Source organism: Bubalus kerabau, chromosome 16 (genome assembly GCF_029407905.1).
Source record: "Bubalus kerabau isolate K-KA32 ecotype Philippines breed swamp buffalo chromosome 16, PCC_UOA_SB_1v2, whole genome shotgun sequence".
Taxonomy (NCBI): Eukaryota; Metazoa; Chordata; class Mammalia; order Artiodactyla; family Bovidae; genus Bubalus; species Bubalus kerabau.
This window is the reverse complement of record NC_073639.1, coordinates 72,995,597-73,012,630: the sequence shown is the minus strand read 5'-3', so window position 1 is coordinate 73,012,630 and position 17,034 is coordinate 72,995,597. Positions and strand designations below refer to the sequence as shown.

Here is a 17,034-nt window from a genome sequence, read left to right as displayed (position 1 = left end):
ATGATTAAGGCTACAACTCATTTAATCTCAACTTTAATACAAGTTTCTAGGTATAGTGTATTATACTATGGCACAATTACATATGGGGAAAGTAATCTGGCTTGAGTCCTGATGGTGGGGAGAGACCACCAAATTTTAAGATTTAACATTAAAGTGAATATACAAGAGTTCACCTAAATGCTCACAGACAAACAGGGCCCCAAAATTAATCTGTCAATTGTCTTTTGCTGCCTAAAAACAGCCGAGTGTTGTAGAGGGTGAAGGGTAGGGGGAACAAACTTACCAAATGAAGTTTGTCTGAAGAACTTTTTCTATTTGAAGGTTTCACAAGAAAATCTGCAGAAGAAAAACCAGTAGTTTAACAATGACAAATATCCTAAGTATTAAGTTAAGCCACTTAGATTTTCCCACTAAACTTTTCTCTACAAGCTGGAATGCCATGACAATACATTATTTTTTAAATTGCTACAAAGTGAACTAGTTAGTCAACCACACTTTAGAATATTTAATTGTGCAAAATGGGCCAATTCAGGCCTTAGCATGCCTTTAGAAACTGCAGAACCATACAGACAGAACTTTCCCAGAACCTACAAATACTCCTCTTTGTATGTACTTTGTATGTACTTTTCTGATGGCTTCTCAGGTAAATCTTTGCCACTAAAGGAACAAGTACTTTCAAAAACTAAGAAAATCACAGGAGATCTAGACTTGGACTTGGTAGTTGAAGGTAATTTGTACACATTATTGGCTTCTCTACCAAGGGATCTTTTTGTGTAAGAAAAAAAGATCAGAAGGGGAAAGTGTAGTCTAAACACAAAAACCTCTTGTCACAAAGAGGCAACATCTGACCCTTACAGAGATAAAAGACCTTGTCAATCTACTGTTTAATCATAAGTCATGTCCGACTCTAGCTACCCCATGGATTGTAGCCCCCCAGGCTCCGCTGTCCATGGGATTTCCCAGGCCAACAATACTGGAGTGGGTGGCCATTTCCTCCTCCAGGGGAATCTTCTGATCTAGGAATCAAACCCAGGTCTTCCACATTGCAGGCGGATTTCCTTTGTAAAGACTTCTCTCAGTATTTGCAGACAACTTACCCTTTCGATCTGTTTATGTGACATAAAGTCACATATATGAACAAGACTGCACAAAATATCAAAGTCCTAAAATCAAGGAGTCAGTCAACATTTTGCATTATTCACATAACCTCTGAAAACACTTTATATACAAGAACCATATAAGAGGCTAAATATGTAAATATAAATGGTTCTAACCACTTTACAAGTAGTATTTTTGTCTCCCAGTAACTTTTAAATTTTATAACTCAGGCAGAGCCATATTAACAACATGCTATACAGGAATTAAGGCTATTCATAATACGCAACTTGAGATACAAATTGTACTACTATCAATATTGGTTCTGTTGTTTAATGAGGTACAACACAGTAGAGCAGGAAAGTTTAAAGGTTTTAAATCTGCAGGAACTTTTCTTGCTAAAGCATAATTTTTGCTTAGTATTTGAAAATTGAAATACAAATTACAATTATTTTCATTTTTTTCTTTATACTACAGTAAGGTTATTATTGATTTTTTAAAATCATGTCTGTAGGTACACTGTATCATCTATGAACTTTATTTAGGATAATAAGAAAACATTTGTCAAAAAGAACAGATGCTGGGTCTCTTTGTCCTTAGCTGTTAAAAAACAACCAGATAAGACAATGTATTAGTATATGATGGCACATTCCAAGTAAGTACTAAATGCAAGAAACGATGAGACATTTCACTGTAAATGTTGTAGTACTCTGATACTTCTTGGGTAACTCCAATGACATGCAAGTGCTCAGAGTTCAGAGAAAGAGACAACCAGGGAGGCTTCACAGGAGGTGGAGAACGACTTAGTCTAACAGATTACATGGAATTTAAATAAAAAGAAAGAGGGGAGGTAAGCCAAGTGAGGATGGATACACATGCCACAGTGGGAAGAGGACACATTTTTGAGCAACAGAAAGTAGGCGAGAATACCAATCACCTTCAGGGAAATGAGACTAGAAAGACAGCGCACACTGTGGGCCTTGATGCCAGGCTGACGAGTTTAGATTTCACTCGATGGCATAAAACCAAAAGCTTCATGAGCAGGAGAATAACAACATGAAAGTGGTCGTATGAGAAAGCAGCAAGCAGGATGGTTTGGAGGGGAAAAGTCACTTACGATGTTTCCAGACTAGTAGATCAGATATTAACTGCTAAGGGCCCAATATCTTAATGATAGTAAAAGCACAGAGGCACCACCAAAGTGAGTGGAAAACATTAATTGCTTAAGCTTGGTAATTAATTAGGAATGAGAAAAGGAGGCAGAGCAAGTTGGCAAAGATAACTGCAAAATTCTAAGCCCTGTGGTAAGTAGAAAAAGAATGGTTTTGTTAAGAACCGAAGAGCAGCTTCCAAGGAAGCAACACCAGATAGGATATACTGGCTTTAAAGGTGGCCTCACAAGTAAATATATGTCCAGCCAGTAATTAGGGGTAAAATGGGATTAGATTCAGGAGACAGGTCAAATCTAGGGGTAAGAATGAATTGATGGTGTTCCATTTATTTCCAAGAAATTACTATCTACTACAAGAATCATCTGACAATTTCAGAAATTACTTGGTAATGTATTCTGTCAAAGATAGGATAAGTCCATTAATACCAAAGTGTGTAAAGGTTCCAGAGGTGTAAAGCTCCAAGACTTGGACTAAACAACAGGATGACTCAACAAGAGGCTCAGGCAGGTCCGCTTCACGGCCAGCAACGACTCCTCATACCACAGCCAAACACCCCCTTAGTTGGAAACAAGTATGCCGCTGTGAAACGCTGCCAACCAAATTTTAAAAACTGCCCATGGCTCTTCAGATTATCTGCCAGATAAAGGCCATGTAGAGTAAGTCTGAAGGAAGCTCTCTGGTGCCACAAGCTACTGTCTCATGAAGCCAGGCAGTATCCCGTGATAGCAGCCATGCATTTGAAGAGGTAGAATGTAAAGTGGTTATGTTAAATCTAAGCAATAACCTAATGCGTCTAAGAACATGGATTCTTAAGCACATTGAGCACTGATGAACAGCACTGATGAACAACCTGGGCAGCAATGTGGAGTAAGAGTTGGTGATGGTCACTTTTATGTTCCACCTGGGGAGTAGTGTTAAAAGGGAGGGGCGGGGAACTTGCTGAAGTTACCTGATCTAAGAGGGTAAACTGTTTACAATCATGTAATATACTATGGATTGAATTTTATCTATTTTAAGAGGAAACTAAACAAAAAATAGACATACTTGATTATTAAATACCAAAATATAAGACATTACTGTACACAAGGTCCTTCAGGAAGATAATGAGGAAATTATTAAGAGGAAGGGCATGGAGGCCCCAAGAAGGCTAATGAGGATGGACACCTACATGGAAGAGTCTGTCATCATCTTAGGCCGCTACTGTATCAGCTTCAACAGGGCAAAGAGGCACACCAATCTGGACCATTTCTGTAATAAAATAAGGGAATCTAAACTACAAAAACCAATTAGATTAAACCAAATACACAAGGAAAACAGAGACTCAAAGTCAGTCCTCCTATAATATGGGTGGGGGGGTGAGATTCAGGGGAAGAAAGGGTAACTCAAGCAGCACTTTTTGGGCTACAGTATGTTTTAACTTCAAAAGAAAAAAGAAACATTTTTTTCCCCACAGACCTGTCTCACTTTCAAATGCAAGAATAATTAAGAGTTCAAAACTTTAAGAAGACAACTTTGAGTAATTTTAAAAGACTCTTATTTTCACTGTATGTGAAAGAAATGGCTTTTCTTGCACGTGTATTGCATAGTAAGAAACACTGACAGTAAAACTTGAGTGTGGAGGCAAAATAAAGTAATTAAGAGATGGTAATTTTTAATAAGTGACTTTACAACTGCTACCACTTTGGGCGAGCTTTTCAATTTCTCAGTGTTTCCTCATTTATGCCTAGTAACTTTTTGGATATCTGATGGATGACATGACCTTCCCAAACTAGGATTCCATGGCATGTTGGGGAGATTATTCCATGGTGGGGAAATGATTTAATCACTAGTAAATCCCAAAACTTATCAGCTGAGTAAAACTACTGTGGTTTGGTCTTACTCCTCGTACAATATCCCAAACCTCAAGCTTTCTAAAACTTTTGCTGCTGAAGTCAACTATAAATGATAATAAAAACCAAGAAACAGTTCAAAAGGCATGGCTGAACGCTCTCACTTGGACTTTTCCCCCCTACTTACAAGGATCGTGTTTTTTAAAAAGTGAAAAAAAACAACTAAATGTAAAATTGAGTCAGTGTCCTGGTGCAGTGACACTTCCAAACGAGATGCTCTATGTCTTTCCCACCTCTTTCAAAAACATTAAGATCTGTGTGTTTTCAGGGATCCAGACACAAGTTCGTGATGAGAGTATGCATTCCTCTGCCAGCTGCAGGCTGCAGATAAGCAGTTAAAATATTATCATTCCCTAAGCAAAAAAACAACCATCTTCTTGAAAAACAAAAATCCAGTAAGTTGTTCAGAAATGGTCAGATGAACTCTGTTATAATCTAATTTCTGTATCAAAGAGCAGTAAGTCTCTTGAACCAGCAATATAAGGCAATGTTCACTCTAACAAGTTCTGTTTCAATAGATAATAACCAAATATCAATCTTGTATAATTCTGTGAATACATTAGTAGTACAAGAGTGTGGTTCATTCTATCAGTTTTGGTGTGTTTTTTTTTTTTCAAATGTGGAAAAGTTCCGAATACATTTCTCAAAGGAGGTGCTGCAACACACAGAATTTCAGTTACTGATCAATACTTAAGATCATTTGTCTTCACTTAAGTGACAAACATTGACAGCTGCTTTTTCCAAATGGGACCCCAAAATGTGAGAAGTCAAAAGCAAAGAAATTGTCCTCTAGTGTTTTTATATATTAAGATCTGACTGCATTTCAGATGTACCTTTTTGCTTTTCACATCTCAAGAAGGCAAAAGGAAGCCCTGACCACCTTCTCAGAAAGATCAACTGTGATCAAATCAACTTTAGCAAATTTGATTTGTACCTTTTAAAATCACTTATTTTTTTTTTTTTTAATCACTTATTTCTTATAAGTGCTTCCCTTTTAAACTTACTCCTTACACAAAAGATAGGATGAGGGGAAGAGTAAATCATACATAATGTCTTTTTTAAATTCATACATGATGTTTTGGTGAAGACATTTTCTTTTTTTCCTCTATTTTTTAAATTATGCAAGTATGATAACACATTTACAGGAAACCTGGAAAATACAGAACAAAGTTACATATAGTTCCACTATTACAATTATTTTTAAGTAGAAGATTTTTAGTTTGAGTTTCAATATCAAACTCTCAAAAATTAATAGAATGAATATACAGAAAAGTAGAAGGATATAGTAGACCTGAAAAGTTCAGTGAAGACATTTTCTGGTGGTGACCAGAAAAGATTAAAACTGAAGATACAATACAATCTACTAAAAAGGGTAAAAATAACTTCAAGAGTTTTTTTACTGTTTTGACTTGCTCTACAATCACTTCTATAAAGAAAACATCCACTTCATATTACTCAGATATATTAAATTATTAATAGAATTATAAATTTCTATGAGTAATTTGTAGTATTATCTTCTGACGCTATCCTCCACCAAAAGTCACAAGGTAGGTATTTTACTACTGAAATTAAGAATTTTAAATTTAGCTTTGTGAGGCAACATTTACGTTCACCATGGTAAATGGAGAGATGTTCCCTAACACCTAAGAAAGAAAAAACAAACTATCAGAAAACAAATACTTAAGTTTTGGTTATTGACAGAGAAAGTCCAGGCATTCAAATCACTAGAAATTAATTAAAAGACACGCAAGATCATTTTATCTAAGTGCTGGGGTAGTTCAATATTTATAACTGTTATGGAAAGATCAGAAAGACCAGCTCCAGTGTTGGAAAATTGTTTCTTGACTTTTGTTTCTTTGACTAGTTCCAAGGCCTGCTGCTGCTGCTGCTGCTAAGCCGTGTCCAACTCTGTGCAACCCCAGAGACGGCAGCCCACCAGGCTCCCCCGTCCCTGGGATTCTCCAGGCAAGAACACTGGAGTGGGTTGCCATTTCCTCCTCCAATGCATGAAAGTGAAAAGTGAAAGTGAAGTCACTCAGTTGTGTCTGACTCTTAGCGACCCCATGGACTGCAGCCTACCAGGCTCCTCCGTCCATGGGATTTTCCAGGCAAGAGTACTGGAGTGGGGTGCCATTGCCTTCTTCGAGTTCCAAGGCCTACCTTTGGGAAATTAATAAGAGAAAATAAATTCCTGCACAGTCATTTATGTCCTGCCACTTGCTCTCAGTTATCTTTTCCTGAAGAGGAAAGAAGTAATTTTGTTTCCCCAGTCCCCCTTTCTCCCTACACTGTCCCAAATTGAAGTTCTCATGGGCAATCATAGGACAAATGTTCCATTTTTTAAAAAAGATTCCTACTCAGGAAATTCATACCTCATGGAAACTAAAATTTTCTAATTATAACCTTATAATGACTTCTGCCCCTCTTAAAACATCATATGATTATCTCAACAGAGCCTGCAGACTCTGACCATGCCTCCTACAAGTCAAAGAATAAAATTATAACTACATTTTCTTGGACAAAACACCGAAATGACCAACTCCTACCTATGAAGATGAGCAGTTTTACAATAGGTTCTCAAAAGGTTTTTTAATAAGGCTTAAATTATGAGCTCCAATTTCTTATGTACCCCAACAGAAAAAGACCACTAATCATGAGCTAGGTAGCAAAGAACAAAAACTTACTTTTGTTAAAGGCAACTAAAATATTATGCAAAATTCAACTACCAATGTCATTTTGAAATCTACAAATTCACACTGTTTATTCCAATATGCTTTGCTTCTGGACCCAGCCCTAAAAGGGCAAGAACACTCTCCAAACCCCACCCTTTTTACACCAATCCTCTGCCCTCAAGCTGGATAAGAGGTTTCTTTTCTAGGAAGACAGCAACTTAGTTTGAAGGTCAACTTACCATAGGAAGTCAAGAGTTCGCCCATGTATAAATGACATGATTTTCCTATTAGGCCTAGGTACTTGGGATGTTCAACACCAATTCTAGAAAAATTTGGAATTAAAAACATATTTCTGCTTTCTTGATTATGCCAAAGCCTTTGACTGTGTGGATCACAATAAACTGTGGAAAATTCTGAAAGAGATGGGGATACCAGACCATCTGACCTGCCTCTTGAGAAACCTGTATGCAAGTCAGGAAGCAACAGTCAGAACTGGACATGGAACAACAGACTGGTTCCAAATAGGAAAAGGAATACGTCAAGGCTGTATATTGTCACCCTGTTTATTTAACTTATATGCAGAGTACATCATGAGAAACGCTGGGCTGGATGAAGCACAAGCTGGAATCAAGATTGCCGGGAGAAATATCAATAACCTCAGATATGCAGATGACACCACCCTTATGGCAGAAAGTGAAGACAAACTAAAGAGCCTCTTGATGAAAGTGAAAGAGCAGAGTGAAAAAGTTGGCTTAAAGCTCAACATTCAGAAAACTAAGATCATGGCATCTGGTCCGTCACTTCATGGCAAACAGATGGGGAAACAATGGGAACAGTGGCAGACTTTATTTTTTGGGCTCCAAAATCACTGCAGATGGCGATTGCAGCCATGAAAATTAAAAGATGCTTACTCCTTGGAAGAAAAATTATGACCAACCTAGATAGCATATTGCAAAGCAGAGACATTACTTTGCCAACAAAGGTCCATCTAGTCAAGGCTATGGCTATTCCAGCAGTCATGTATGGATGTGAGAGTTGGACTGTGAAGAAAGTGGATCGCCAAAGAATTGATGCTTTTGAACTGTGGTGTTGGAGAAGACTCTTGAGAGTCCCTTGGACTGCACGGAGATTCAACCAGTCCATTCTAAAGGAGATCACTCCTGGGTGTTCTTTGGAAGGACTGATGCTAAAGCTGAAACTCCAGTGCTTTGGCCACCTCATGCGAAGGGTTGACTCATTGGAAAAGACTCTGATGCTGGAAGGGCCTGGGGGCAGGAGGAGAAGGGGACGACAGAGGATGAGATGGCTGGATGGCATCAGCGACTCAATGGACGTGAGTTCGGGTGAACTCCGGGAGTTGGTGATGGACAGGGAGGCCTGGCATGCTGGGATTCATGGGGTCTCAAAGAGTCGGACACAACTGAACGACTGAACTGAAAAAATAGCTATCAGCATTCCAAACCTAGCTAATCTGTATACTGCTTATCAGTTTACCAATATACAGGAATATTAATGGTCTTCTCTCCATCTACAAACAGATTGTTCAGAAAAGTTGTGGTCTCCTCTACTTAGCTTTATGCAGAGTAATAGGCAACAAAATGGACAAGGACCAGAAAGCTGAATGAAAATGCGAATCCATCCTTCAAGCATACAACTTAATAATAAAGAGAAGAAACAGATTTTAATTTTAACTGCTGTCATCTCAATTATAAACTGTCCAACTCCAGATAGCCAACAGGCATATTCAGAGAAGAGAGACAAAATTCCAAGAGTGGAGGCTATATGTGCAACAAAAAGAATCCACTCTTACCCTGGTCCAGTTAAAATATGTGTGCTGTGCTCAGTTGCTCAGTTGTGTCCAATTCTTTGCAACCCCATGGACTGTAGCCCACCAGGCTCCTCTGTCCATAGGGATTCTCCAGGCAAGAATACTGGAGTGGGTTGCCATGCCCTCCTCCAGGGGATCTTCCCAACCCAGGGATCGAACCCAAGTCTCCCGTATTGCAGGCAGATTCTTTATCATCTGAGCTACAAGTGATATTCTTCTGGCAATTAGGCAGGGGGCTACTCATATTTTTGAAAACAAGCCAGTGAAGACCCAAATAACCTCTCATAACCAATCACACACGACAACGTGGGCTCTATTTAAAATGGTGACCTCAAATACCCACTCTTCTGAAGCAGTCCTCTTCAATTATTAAATAGCCAAAAAACCAGAACACCATCTTCTTAAGAATCCTTTTAGGACCAATACAATTCAACAGATGCCCAGAAAACAACCCACCCTTTTAAACTAGTAACATTTATTTCATGTAAACAGAGGAAAACATGTAACTGCCATTGAAATATATATAGGGAGAAAAAACTTTTTCAGCTAAAGTCAAAAAGTAGAATTCATGAAAATGTTTTACTTAAAAGGAGAGCAAAAGTCGTAAGCTAATAAGAAATAAAGTTGTCTTATTAAGTAAAGAGGATTCTTCTTAAATAACTGCACTTAACCACTCTAAAAACCTTAGACAAGTCATAGGTTCAAATTGAAGACACAAACCAAACCATGAATTTTAAGAATTCTTAAGCTATCATTTCGTTTAAGCCATTAATCAGAAAATGGGATGGGGGCTTTTTAAAACAGCACATTGGCTAAATTCCTTATATTTATACAAAACACATTAAAATACAGGTATTAGTAAAATAGTTATCTAAAATAAAATTAAAAACTGCTGAAACGTACAGCCTAATATCAACCTATTCTAAACACAGTGGGCAGTCTAAGTATATTGCTTATACATCAAAAAAATGTAAGTACTAGGACTCCCCTGGTGGTCCAGCAGTTAAGACTCAGAGCTTCCACCGCAAGGGACTCGGATTCATCCCTGGTTGGAAACTAAGTTCGTGCATGCCGCATGGTGTGGGCAAAAAAAAAAATCCACACAGACAAGTAACTGGAATTCTCAAGTTTCCAATAAGCATGTGAACATAACTACTAAGAATATCACACCTTCAAGATCAATCTGAGCCACTCATGTTTCTTTCATTTTCCAACATGAAACTAAAGGAACTGAAGTTCAATGAAACTAAAGTCTAAAAAAGGTCTAAGAAATAATGCATTACCCAAGCTCTGTGGTAAATATCAGGCCTATGAATGAATGGACAACATATCCTGTACTACTTTCATTTTTATCCAGGACACACATATGCTAAAATGCAAAGAAATATAAAGACCTTGGGAAGAGTTTACACTTTTCTATTGATTTACTCTTCAACATCTAACCTAGCCAGAGATCAAATGGCCAACATCCACCGGATCACAGAAAAAATGAGGGAATTCCACACACAAAAAAATCTACTTCTGCTTCATTGACTACACTGAAGCTTTTGACTGTGTGGATCACAACAAACTGTGGAAAATTCTTAAAGAGATGGGAATTCCAGACCACCTTACCTGTCTCCTGAGAAACCTGTATGCAGGTCAAGAATCAACAGTTAGAACTGGACATGGAACAATGGACTGGTTCCAAACTGGGAAAGGAGTACATCAAGGCCGTATATCGTCACCCTGCTTACTTAACTTATATGCTGAGTACACATCATGCAATGTGTTGGGCTTGATGAATCACAACCTGGAATCAAGACCGCCAAGAAAAATATCAACAACCTCAGATATGCAGATGATACCACTCTACTGGCAAAAAGTGAAAAGGAACTAAAGAGTTTCTTGATGAAGGTGAAAGAGGAGAGTGAAAAAGCTGGCTTAAAACTCAACTTGTAAAAAACTAAGATCATGGCTTCCAGTCCTATCACTTATGGCAAATAGATGGGGGAAATGTGGAAACAGTGACTGATTTTATTTTCTTGGGCTTCAAAACCACTGCAGAGATGGTAACTGGAGCCATGATATTAAAAGATGTTTGCTCCTTGGAAGAAAAGCTATGACAAACCTAGACAGCGTATTAAAAGAGGACATCACTTTGCCGACAAAGGTCCATATAGGCCAAGCTACGGCTTTTCCAGTAGTCATATATGAATGTGAGAGTTGGACCATAAAGAAGGCTGAGCACCAAAGAACTGATGCTTTTTAACTGTGGTGCCAGAGAAGACTCGAGAGTCCCTTGAACAGCAAGGAAATCAACCTTGAATATTCCTTGGAAGGACTGATGTTGAAGTTCTAATATTTTGGCCACCTGATGCAAAGAGCTGACTCACTAGAAAGACCCTGATGTTGGAAAAGATTGAGGGCAGGAGGAGAAGGGGGTAGCAGAGGATGAGATGGTTGGATGGCATCACCGACTCAATGGACATGAGTCTGAGCAAAGTCTGGGACACAGTCAAGGACAGGGAGGCCTGGTGTGATGCAGTCCTTGGAGTTGCAAAGAGTAGGATATGACTTAGTGACTGAACAACATCAACATCTAACCTAAAACTTATATTCTACAATATATAGGTATTTTTTCAATTGTTTCCATGGTATAGTACACATACTATTGGTGATATGTGAGAAGATGATTTAGATGTAACATAAATGCCTTTTTTAAAAAATATACTTGTGTTAATGAACACTAGAAAAACCATTCTTCATTCTATTGACTCTGAAATGCCACTGAATTCAGGTACATAATTAAACTTACACATCACCAAAGAAGGAAAAAAAAACTTGATCTTAAAATGAATTACCATTTGGTATACAGATACTGCAAAAAAAACCCTCACATAAGTAATGTATTAAGCAGATGTTTGGGAGACGCTGCATGCGTGTCCTGATAACGTGCATGTGTGTCCATCGTGTCTGACTCCGTGCAGCCCACGGGCTATGGCCCACAGGCACCTCTGTTCAGGGAGTTTTCTAGGCAAGAATACTGGAGAGGGTTGCCATTTCCTAGTTCAGGGGATCTTCCCAACCCAAGGACTGAACCCGTGTCTCCTGCACCGGCAGGCAGATTCTTTACCACTGAGCCACCTGGGAAGCTCTCATATCTCACTATATGCTAATTCAAATCCTTCATAATACAAACTGCTACTTACCTGTCTCTCCTCGAGTTGCTTTATTCTCTCATTTTGCTTCATAAGACCTACTTTTCCCGTCCATTAAAAGTCTGAATCCATTCAAAGCAGGCCTGAGCAGGGCCTCAAACATCCGGTTCTCCCCCACAGAAACGACAGCCTCTCTCTCTCAAGGTTTCTGCTACTACTACCTGAAAACTTCCACCACTTCCCCAACCCTGACAGCAACTGCTGGCACAGTAGCAGAATACCAGACCTACTCTGGACTGTCAGTGTAGCACTTCCAACTCCACATGTTCCAAACAGAAGCCACCACTGGCCTCCCTTCCCTCTCCACACCGTATCTTCTTTCTTAATATTCCACTGGGAATCTTGGTCAGCCTAGGTCTTCAAGGCTGGAAACTATCTGACACTATTTCCAACAGCATCTGCCACCATCTCCTTCTCTGAAATGCACCGTTTTCATCTTTCCATTTCACACCACCAGTACTGGTCTAGCAAACTGGTTCTCAAGCATTTATTGAATTAAATTTATTTAGACCTTATTATTGAAGAAACAAAATCACCAGCTAAGAAATGATTCTGGTCAATTCCTCTTTCAAACATTACCTGGCATAACCATCCTGTCAACAGACATTTTAATAAAATGTCCCTGCTCAAAAAAGATATGTCCTATGGCATACACACCCAGAATGAACAACTTGAGGCTTTTTTAAGATTCTTCATGCATGAGCTTCTATCACTGCTACTACTTCTGCCTCGTTTACACATACCACCTAATCCATTTGGATAAATCCTACATATCTTTCCAGGCTTCCCTTGTAGCTCACCTGATAAAGAATCCACCTGCAATGGAGGAGACCCTGATTCGATTCCTGGGTCAGGAAGATCTGCTGGAGAAGGGATAGGCTACCTATTCCAGTATTCTTGGGCTTCCCTGGTGGCTCAGCTGGTAAAGAATCTGCCTGCAATGTGGGAGATCTGGGTTCGATCCCTGGGTTGGGAAGATCCCCTGGAGAAGTAGGGAAAGGCTACTCACTCCACTATTCTGGCCTGGAGAATGCCATGGACTGTAGATCCATGGGGCTGCAAAGTTGGACATGACTGAGCAACTTTCACTTTACTACATATCCTTCAATATTTGGTTTGAAAACAGTAATTTCATTATCAAAGTTTTCCCTTCAGAGTTCAATGTACAGTTTCAACATAGCTCTATTTTATAACAGAGCTCACTACATGCCGTTATAATTATTTACATTTCTATTTGTCTAGACTATGATTACCTACATAGGTAATTTTCCTACTCAACATCTGAACTCAAGGGCCATACACAACCTGTTAACAAGATGCATTACAATACAGATTACTAGGTAAGAACACAGGTTCTGGAATCAGACCATTTTGGATGTGAATTTTGGCTCCAAACTTATTTGAATCACTTTGGGAAGTTCACTCAGTCTCCTCATCTGTAAAATGGAGATAACATCAATATGTTTTCTAATCAGTGTTCAATGAATACTAATTCTGATGAGGACAAGAAAGATGCTCAATGACTGCTTTCTGGATTTAAAAAAAAAAAAAAAGGCACAATTTAAGTCAATACGAGAAATTAACCAGAGCCTTCTATTACTAGCCACTGAATAAATGTTTCAAGCACACCCATGCCCATTTAAAACCTCTAATTCTAGTTCTTACCATAAATCCAACATTTCTACCTGCCTTTCTTCATACAGAAGAAACCCCTGGGACTGACAGATGTATACGTTTCCATTATTCATTATAAACTTTCTAAGTCCAAAATTTTTTTAAAAAATAATGTGATTTTGCTGAAGCAAAAATTTTAGTTGTAGGCACTTGAGGCTAACCAAGAAGAAATAACTGAGGGAGCCAAGCAATATTAACCGTTTTTCTCCACATTCTCAACTCTCAGGACACTCTCACAGTACTTGTCAAGATCTAGTACATACCTCTCAACAAGGCCTCCCCAAAATGAGGATCTTTCTTCTTAATGACAAGGTCTCCCACAAACGAACATCCTATTCTTCCCCTCTAGGACATTCTATGTTCATTCCAAATTCCTTGCCATTGTTTATGTTTCTTCCTATACCCAGACTGGCCCTTTCTCCACCAACCAGATCCCTAGAGCTTCACTAATAATTCAAACCACTAAACCTTCACTGCATTTTTCCAAGTATACATGATTTAACGTTTATTCTCTTTTGCCTAGGTCTACTTCTTTCCCTCCCCCAATTTTCTCACCCTCCTCCTCCTCTTTCTCCCTCTTTCAAATGCAGAGGCAAGTTCCCTCAAGAGCTACTCAAAATGTTCTGATCCATCAATGAAATTTCTCTTCTTAAAGCACAAATAATCTTCCTAAAGAGGTTTGAGGTTATCATTGCTAATACTGTACAAGTAGGACTCTTTGATCAAGCCACTCCTAATGCATCCTTTTCATGTTCCATTCTTTGTGTAATAACTGCTTCTACCCCCAAAATTCGACTCCCTTTCCTTTTCTCAACTTTTTCTTGACAGAGGTGAGATTATAAAGCTGTTTCTTCCAATTTGAAGCCAAGATAATTTTTCCATCATATATATTTAATGCTTTATAATCATTGGCAAAGATCCTCAACAGTACTGCACCCACATGCACAGCTGACTCTACAGAGTCAAAAAATATAGAAGTACTATTTGGTATACTACCTGGAACAATTAAGTCCAACTTTTTTAAAAAATAATTTAAGTGACAGAAAGAACAAGGTGAGAAAATACTCTCAAACAAAACAAATATAATTTCACATTAATGCATCAATTGTGGCAGCTGTTAAGCATTTTTTATTAGCAGCTAACATACTGCAGAGAAGGCAATGGCACCCCACTCCAGCACTCTTGCCTGGAAAATCCCATGGATGGAGGAGCCTGGTAGGCTGCAGTCCATGGGGTCGCTAGAGTCGGACACGACTGAGCGACTTCACTTACACTTTTCACTTTCATGCATTGGAGAAGGAAATGGCAACCCACTCCAGTGTTCTTGCCTGGAGAATCCCAGGGACGGGGAAGCCTGGTGGGCTGCCGTCTATGGGGTCGCACAGAGTTGGACACGACTAAAGCGACGCAGCAGCAGCAGCAACTTATATTAAGCATCTCCCTCTGTCATACACACCACATTCTGTTTATACACTCATCCACTGACGAACATTCAGGCTGTTGCTACCTTTCAGCTGCCATGAATAGTGCTATGAACACTGATGTGCAAATATCTTTAGGAGTCCCTGACTTACCTTCTTTGCTTAGATGCCTAAGGAATGGAATTCCTGGATCCTATTATGATTCTGTTTAATGTTTTAAGGAACCACCAGATTGTTTTCCACAGCAGCTATACTATTTCACATTCCCATCAGCAATGCACCGGGATTCTAATTTCTCCAAACCTGCATCAATACTGTTCCAAGTTTTGATGACAGCTATCCTAATAATGGGTATGAAGTGGTTTCCCGAGGTTTTGATTCCACACTTCCCTAATGATCAGTTATACTCATCTCTTTTCATGTGCTTACTGGCCATCTGTGTAACCTGTTTGGAAAAATGTCTATTCAAATCCTTTGCCCATTTTTAGTTGGGTTGTTTTATGGCGTTGTGATCCTCTATATAACCTAGATATTAATCCTTTATCAGACGTAATTTACCAATAATTTCTCTGATTCTTTGGGTTGTCTTTCCCTCTCTTGATAGTGTTTCCTATTTCTTTTGCTGCCTGTGTTTCTGATGTCATACCAGAGAAATCATGCCAAATGCAATGTCATGAAACCTTTCCCCTATGTTTTCTTCTAAAAGTGCCATAGTTCTAGCTCTCAGGTTTAGGTCTCTGATCCTCAATTACTCAGATAATTTTAAAGCACAAATAATCATGTTTTTAATTTCATAAAAACTTTTTTCAAGTGTTGTGAGACTTACAGAATCTATATGCTATAGAAACAGTCAATGATATAGAAGATGTTAATTTATGCCCTGTTTATAATTTTTAAACAATTGGAAATAAGTAAACTGATAACCATACAATGGAATATTATGCCCTTCTAAGCACAGGAGTTGGGTGAGTAACCCAGGGTTAGGGTTAGTCACAGCCTATTCTGTCAACCACATGATCCAAACATGATCCAAGGGGGAACCAATGAGACTCCTCTTCAACGACAATCAGTTCACCGAGTCACCCTGGACCTACCACAGTGAGTTCAAAACAGTAAGGACGGTTTTGAGTTTTTAAGGAAACAGCAATAACTGACATCTAGTAGACCACACAAATGACTATCTGAGGTCATTCATAATTTCAACATTAACTCACAAAACATTCCTTTCAGTGACATCATTTCTTTAAGAAGCAGGAGATTTAGCAGCTGCTATGATAAAAAGCAAGCACCATGTAACAATCAGTGTGGAACAGGAAATAGAGGTATAATGTCTGACCTGATTCTAAGGCTTGAGAATCTGTGCAGTATCCAACAGCCACATACATGGAAAATCAAAATATTCTCCTTCAAACTGCATCAATCAATTTTTCAAATAACTAAACTGTCAGGAAATAAATACTTAGGTTGCTTGTTCTTAACTACTTAACAAATGGAGCTGTTTTTTTGGCCAATGGGCAGGCACCATGGAAAATATTACTGAGACAGCTAACAAGAGACTTTGGACTATGCAGCCATGAACCAGGAGAAACCTGGGAGAATCACATCAGTGCCTAGAGAGGTGCAAAGCTAGAATACCTGAGACACTCTATCCCAACTCCCAGTCCTCAGAGACCCCAAGCTGCCTGCCACAGTTCTTCAGTCATGTGAGCGGCTCCACTATTCTGCCAATAAAGCCACCCCTTTCTTTTGGGTTATTTAAGCTCTAATTCAGTTTCTATTACCAGCAACCCAAAGTCCTAAATAACAAAATCAGATGATTCAAACATTCCGCCTGATTTTCTTAGCAAAATCATCACTAACTAATGTAGATCAGGGTTTGCTTGTTTTTGTGTGTGGGGTTCCCCCCCCCCAATTTAGGGCATTACTTTAACTCAAATATAAATCATTCTGTTTACTATTTCCTGAATCAACTGAACAAAGAATGCTGTTAGATCAGTTCAGTTCAGTCACTCAGTTGTGTCTGACTCTTTGCAACCCCATGAATTGCAGCACGCCAGGCCTCCCTGTCCATCACCATCTCCCG

At 38.9% G+C, this 17,034-nt stretch overlaps 1 protein-coding gene across 6 annotated transcripts in view; it reads right to left on the bottom strand.

Moving 5' to 3' along the window:
* The window catches only part of MTMR3 (myotubularin related protein 3), a 132,315-nt gene that overhangs the window by 61,465 nt on the left and 53,816 nt on the right, over positions 1–17,034 (bottom strand). For 5 of the 6 annotated variants that reach the window (XM_055549459.1, XM_055549462.1, XM_055549461.1 and 2 more), the window contains exon 2: positions 284–336. Coding sequence is in view for 4 of the 6 variants with exons in the window: in XM_055549462.1 (XP_055405437.1) it covers positions 284–336 (53 nt within the window). In the remaining 2 variants the exon portion in view is untranslated. Of the gene's footprint in view, positions 1–283; positions 337–3,435; positions 3,516–17,034 lie in introns of all 6 variants that reach the window. The other variant, XM_055549460.1, reaches the window with a different exon arrangement.